At 49.8% G+C, this 7,073-nt stretch overlaps 1 protein-coding gene across 1 annotated transcript; it reads right to left on the bottom strand.

Annotated features, from left to right (window-relative positions):
- Positions 1–2,007: 2,007 nt before the first annotated feature.
- LOC143032638 (uncharacterized) lies at positions 2,008–3,972 on the bottom strand. Its single transcript, XM_076197513.1, has 3 exons — positions 3,173–3,972; positions 2,655–2,931; positions 2,008–2,400 (listed from the first exon to the last, which is right to left on the bottom strand). The coding sequence occupies exons 1-3, from the start codon at positions 3,970–3,972 to the stop codon at positions 2,008–2,010; spliced, it is 1,470 nt and encodes a 489-aa protein (XP_076053628.1).
- Positions 3,973–7,073: the final 3,101 nt, after the last annotated feature.

Here is a 7,073-nt window from a genome sequence, read left to right as displayed (position 1 = left end):
TCCATGACTTTGATGCGTGAGGGATATACTTCAAAATTACAAATGTCTGTACCAAATGTGAGATGAAGGGGTGCGTTAGTGTCATTGGCAATTAAAATGCAAGTGCGACCCTTTTTTGACGTAGAGTTGGTGGCTGAAAGTAAGGAAACGCCATTGACACGGCAATTTTCTGGCATACAGGGTACATCGGTGTCTTATACTTGAAAAGCTCGTAAGTGTATCTTCGTACACTCACAAGTGAACAACATCTTTAGGCAGATAAGCACTGCGTGAGTGTGTTTGAATATACTTAATATTTATGAGATTGGAATGGATTTGGTGTTAAATTCTTCTTAGAGGGGCAAGAAAGTTTCCTCAGGCGATGGAAAACCAACGGTATTTAATGGGTCTTTGATCCTGATTTTTTGCTGATTTAGACATGCGGGAGGAGTGTAAGAGGCCGGTAGTTGTACGAATGCAAATCAGGTTAGGAAACACTAGGGTATTGAAATGCTGAGTCAGCGAATTGTTTAGTCGCGGACAAGCGGATTGCTTAGTCAGACTCGCTGTTTTTCAAACAAATGATTTGAGGCGCCGACGGGAGGTGACTGTTTTTAATAATTGCTGATGTAATCAAAACTCTGTGAGCGCAAAGTTATTTTTCGTTTGACTAATGCTGAGGTAAACGATATTGCTTGTGACATTGTAACGGCTTTCCGGATTGGAGAAAAGGTGAAGGAAGGAGGAAAAACTATTGGTGCATGAATTCAAAGTCACGCCCATAAGGAGTGACATTTATTTGAGAAGTCAGAGGAGATTGGATTAGATAAATTAGTGACGTCAGACGAAGGTAGCTTGGCGTATGATACGGGGATCTCGGGAGACAATGTGAGGAGTGGAAGAAAGAGATCCTGAGTGTACCAAGACAGTGTAATTACAGTGAAAGAAGAAAAACTAATCAATTTCTTTAACCTCAGGACTATACAGAATTACATGAGAAATACAAGGCATAGGGCCTACTGTATAAGAAGAACTCACGTAACGAAGGCAAGGGGCCTAGTGAGGGGAAAGCACGAGACTAATAACAGTGTGGAGGTAGAGGTCCGACGTGGTGACAGTGGCGACAAGGAGGTGAAAAGGAGGTAGTACGTCTGTTACCTTTGAGAAGCATATTTGGAAATAAAGAACATGACATAAATTGCCGGACGCCTGGGACACGATATATTACACACATGAAATACACAATAATACATGGTACAACTGTGTCAAATAGGTTCGAACGGTAATACTCGGGAATTTGAGAAGGCGAGAGAGAAACACACGTCACACCAACTAAGATGTGTTTATTCGGAATAACACAGGCTAAAAAAAAAAGCAGTTTACACAAAAAATGAATTACATAAAATTGTAACTTTCCTAAGTGGGAAGAGGCTGAAGTGTCCTGCTCGGCAAGCAGACAGATCTCTCCTGGTCCGTCGACGACGATGAGCGTCGGAAAGCAAGTGCAAACCAGGTTCTCCATGCCCTTCCTTGTGGACCTGGGAGGGGGAGGGAGAGTGGGCGAGGGGACGATCTGCGCATGCGCACAGCAGTAGTTGTGATGACCCCGTATAGTTGGGCCCTGGGAGGCTAGCATGACCTCACGTTCGTCCGGCCTGGGTCAGATGCTGACCGCGCCGACCAGCTCCAAGCTTCCAGCACCGGTTGAATCACGTGGTTAGCGGTGGACGAAACGTCCGCGCTGACATTCTTCCAATGACGGAAAAACTCGCGAGGGCGTCGCGAGTTGAAAAGTGTGCCTATTTAGCCTTGCTACCTCGATCTTGCGGTATGAGCGAAAAAACTCAGGATATTTCTTTTTCCTTGAGGGAAAACCCCTTCGCAAGATCGAACTGCTATGGCTTCTCTGGCCAAACGGCATGACATACGAGTGTCGAATGTTTGTGTGTGTGTGTGTATGTACAAGTGTACTGTACAAAAAAAAATCAATATTCTTCCTCCGGATCTGGGGACAAAAAGATACAGCAGTTATTTGTTTCCAAGTCTGGACAATAAGTCCGCCCCCACATTCTCGTTCCCTCTTATATAACGCAAGGTGTAGTCAAACTGTTGCAAGTATAGTCCCCACCTGGTGAGCCTGGCGTTGGCTGTCTTGGACGGTTTCAAATGCTCCAGCGGCATATGATCCGTCTCCAAGACGAAGTTACCTCCGTACAGATAGAATTGGAATTTCTTTATTCCATCTACCACGGCCAGTAACTCACGCTCGATGGTGCTGTAGTTCCTCTCAGCTGCCCGCAATTTTCTGCTATGGTAAGCCACTGGGCACAACCATCCGTCCTGCTCCTGGAGTAGAACTGCTCCGACGGCGTCCTGGGATGCGTCGGTTCGTAGCGTGAAGGGTTCTCTGGGGTTCGGGAGCTGCAATATGGGACTGTTACATAGGTGTGATTTTAGTTGTTGGAATGCCCTTTCCTCTGTCTCTCCCCAACTTACTCTGTTTGGTGCACTCTTCTTTAGAAGGTTATGCAGCGGCAGTGCTACCGCGGCGAATTCAGGGATGAACTGCCGATAGTAGCCCACAAGATTAACGAAGGTCCTCACTTGTTTCTACGTTGTAGGGATCGGGGCCTCCTTAATCTTCTTCACCTTGTCCTCTTGGCAACCACACTTACCATTTCCCACTTGTGGCCCAGATACTGGATTACGGTCTGGCCGAGTTCCGTTTTGGAGGGTTTGACAGTCATACCTGCAGCTGATAACCTCTCCAGTACCTTCCTTAGCACCACCATGTGCTCCTCAAATGACTCCGTATGAACCAAGACGTCGTCGACGAATACCTCTGTGCCGGGCACATCGTGAAGTACGTCGCGCATGGTCCTGTTGAACACCGCTGGGGCATTGGTGAGGCCGAAGGGTAGCACGGTGAATTGGTACAGCCCCCATAGTGTGCTGAAAGCCGTAATCCTCCTGCTCTCGGGATGTAGTCCTATCTGAAAAAATCCTCGGGAGAGATCTAGTTTTGAAAAAAAAACTTGATTTAGCTAACCTAGAAAATATCATCCGTTGATCGGACATTGGTTCCGCGATGGGCCGTGTGATAGAATTTACCCTCCTGTAATCACCACACAGCCTTACTCCTCCGGTCTTCTTACCAACCACCACCACGGGACTGCAATACGGAAAAGTTTACCTTTCAATTATTCCCGCTTCGACCATTGCGTTTATTTCCGCCTTGACGTCGTCCACGAGTCTTAGGGGTATAGAATATGGCTTAGTTTTCACAGGGAATTCATTGATTAACTCAATGCGGTGGGGTTCTACTTGGGCTTGCCCCGGCTTGTCGCTAAAAACGTGGGCAAACTCCCTGCATAAGGACACAGCTTCGTCCTTTTGCCCGCTTGCCAGGCAGTCACTTACCGCTACATTCTTCCATGTCTCGCTTTGCCTGGCTTGCGCTGTCTCGAGACCTACATCATTCTCAGCTTCCTCTGAAATGACGGTAGCACAGCCTACTAGCTCTCTCACCTCATCCTGGAACTGTTTCCTAACTAAGCGTAGGCATCCTAGCTGCTCAGACGTCCTATGTCCTGTCACTCTTTCCTTTCCTACACTCATGCTAGCTACGGCCTGCTGTGGCTCTATATATCGCTTAAGCATGTTCACGTGGAAGCGCTTAGTCTTATGGTGACCCACCTGAATGGTGTAGTTGACCTCGGAATTCCTGGCAACTACTTCGAAGGGCCCACGCCAGGTGGCCAACAACTTATTATGGGACGTAGGCATTAATAACAGGCACTTGTCCCCTGGAAGAAATTCTCTCAGTTCGGCCTTCCTATCGAAGTAGGACCTTTGGACCTCCCTGTCCTTAACCAGCTCCTCCTTAGCAAGTTCACACGTGGCCTGGAGCCTATCTGCTAAGTTGAGCACAGACCCATACGTGGAGCTAACGACGGGATCGGGAACACTGTCGTCCCACAGCTCACGCAACATCTGGAGGGGCCCTCAAACTTGCCTCCCATAAATCAGTTCAAAGGGGGAGTGCTTCAAGCTACTCTGAGGAGCTTCGCGATATGCGAAAAGCAAGGGCGCGACAAACCTAGGCCACTCCTTAGGTTGTTCGCTCGTCATCCTCCTTAGCATCTTTTTCAATGTGCCGTTGAATCTCTCACACAGACCATTGCATTGGGGGTGGTACGGAGTAGTTCGGATGCCTTGGATCGAAAGCAACCGTAAGAACTCGTCCATCATTCCCGAGGTGAACTGGGTTCCTCTATCACTAAGGATTTCCTTGGGCACCCCTATCCTGCTGAAAATTCCCAGCAATGCCTCCGCTACAGTAATGCTCTCTATGTTCTTAAGAGCTACGGCCTCAGGCCAACGAGTAGCAAAATCGACTGGCGTCAATATATATTTATAGCCTTCTCGCAATCGGGGCTTAATGGGACCCACGATATCGACCGCGACGCGTTCGAATGGCGTGGCTATAATGGGCAGTTGTTGCAGGGGTGCAGGCTTAACTCTGCCCCGGTCTGTGGTTTTCTGGCACGTATCGCATGATTTTGCCCGATGGGATATATCTGTGGCCATACCCGGCCAAAAGAAATCCTTGCTGATCCTATTGAGGGTCTTATGGTATCCCATGTGACCTGCTAAGGCTGCCTCGTGTCCAAGCTTAAACACTGCCTGCCTATACCGCTCTGGCACTATGAATTGGTGTTTAATCTCTTGACTTGTCTCAACCTTCCTATACATTCTTCCTGCCTTCCTTACATACGTCATAACACTTTGACCCACTCGCCGTACGGTACCATCCTGAAGTTGCCTACGTACGGTTTCTAACGAGGGATCGTCTAGCTGCCTATCCTAAACTTCCTTCGAATCTATTAACTCCTGCATCTCAGGCACAGTCAGAGGCACCGCAGCAGAAAGGTTTCTCACCATTGCGCGGGTTACTACGGCCGCGGTGGTCTGCGTTCCTGCCTCTACGGTGCTCGTATTACGCGCCCCGGGGATGTTGCCAATCACGCAATCACTTATGGGATTCCGCATGACCGCCGCTTCTACCCATCCAGTGTAGATGGCCGACTCCACGTGCACAGTAGCCTCGGGCACGACGGTAGTGGAACCGTCTGCCATGCTGCACTTAATTTTCTTACCCGTATACTGCTCGGGTCTAACCAATTGCCTCCTCACGATGCACCCTGTGCAGCCTGAATCTCTCATTACATGCGCCTCCTCACCATTCACCAGGCCTAACCAAATGTTAAGTCCTTCCTGGCCTTCTAGTCATAACCGGTGCGTCTCGCGGCAGCCTCCTGTTACAATGTCAGGAGAACTTTCTGCCCACGTACGCGGCGAGCTCCCAGCAAGGATGGGACGCTCGTTACTAGTCTGACCTTGATTCGTGCTCATGGAGTCGTCCTGGGTGCTCACCAGATTGGCAGCGGTCATGCGCGCACCCATCCTCCAACTCTGCGCTGGCTGTTCGCGCCCCTTGGCTTGCATTCCACCATCTTGTTGGGGACGACCTCGTGGCGCCGTCCATGAGCCAGGCTTAGCCCTATTCATGCCGCTCCTGTCGGCTACCTGCCGCCTATACCATTCACGTGACTGACTTACCTCACCAGCACCACTTATTCCCTTGCTCTGTTCCCTCCTAAAGGTATTTCTCCCGTACGCTGCATAGTGTGCTTCGGCCTTAGTGCACACATCCTCTATGCTAGTCACCTTATCTAACCTAAGCTGCGCAACTAATTGAGGGCTACAAGCCTTCTCGAACTGGGTCCTCACCAAAAGATCCGCTAGGCCCAAGAACGTCTTCTCTGCTCCATCTTTTTCTATCCAGAGCTCTAGGCGGCTCGCCAAGCGAATAGCATATTGTGATGCCGTCTCATATTCGAGCATTTCTGCTTCGAAAAATTGCCTGCGGGCGTCCTCACTGGACATGCCGTACGCTTGAATCAGCGCCTGCCTCATAGAGTCGTACGTTCTGTCCTTCGATGGCACACTCATCAATATATCTAGTGGCCTTCCGGAGAAAAGGCTCATAAATTGGATGGCTTTGGCGTCTTCGGACCATTTCATCCTACCTGCTATGTCCTGGAACCGCTCAATGAATGTTTCAATACATTCCCTTTCAGAATACCTCTCTAAATTCGCGGCTGCGGGCACGAAAGACGTACCCTGGCTCTCGTTCTGACCATTGCACGCGAGTCTCGCCCGTTCTAGCTCGTGATTCCTAACCCGCGCGGCCTCCTCCATCCTAAGCCTAGCCATTTCCTGCTCGTGAGTCCTAGCGGCCTCCTCGCGCGCCCAGTGCCTGTCTTGTCGTTCCAAAGCCTGTTGTGATTTCACGTATTCAGCGATCTCGGCCGGGTCGGTTATTCCTAACCCTTCCTTGGCCTCCTCTATGATCGCTTGGGCGGTCCTGAAAGCACCTTCACTACCTGCCATGATGAGCGCGTGTTATTCCGACAACTGCGTGGACATACTTAATACTAATCATGCACACTTCACTTATCCCGCAGTTCTGTATTTCTCTCTCTCTCTCAACCGAGTCCCTGTTCGGGCGCCACTGTCAAATATGTTCGAACGGTAATACTCGGGAATTTGAGAAGGCGAGAGAGAAACACACGTCACACCAACTAAGATGTGTTTATTCGGAATAACACAGGCTAAAAAAAAGCAGTTTACACAAAAAATGAATTATATAAAATTGTAACTTTCCTGAGTGGGAAGAGGCTAAAGTGTCCCGCTCGGCAAGCAGACAGATCTCTCCTGGTCCGTCGACGACGACGAGCGTCGGAAAGCAAGTGCAAACCAGGTTCTCCATGCCCTTCCTTGTGGACCTGGGAGGGGGAGGGAGAGTGGGCGAGGGGACGATCTGCGCATGCGCACAGCAGTAGTTGTGATGACCCCGTATAGTTGGGCCCTGGGAGGCTAGCATGACCTCACGTTCGTCCGGCCTGGGTCAGGTGCTGACCGCGCCGACCAGCTCCAAGCTTCCAGCACCGGTTGAATCACGTGGTTAGCGGTGGACAAAACGTCCGCGCTGACAAACTGAGAAGATACAGAAGAACCGTACACATGGC

Source organism: Oratosquilla oratoria, chromosome 14 (assembly GCF_046742065.1).
Source record: "Oratosquilla oratoria isolate Oo_2021 chromosome 14, ASM4674206v1, whole genome shotgun sequence".
Taxonomy (NCBI): domain Eukaryota; kingdom Metazoa; phylum Arthropoda; class Malacostraca; order Stomatopoda; family Squillidae; genus Oratosquilla; species Oratosquilla oratoria.
The sequence above is the reverse complement of the archived record's forward strand: the minus strand, read 5'-3'. Positions and strand labels throughout refer to the sequence as shown.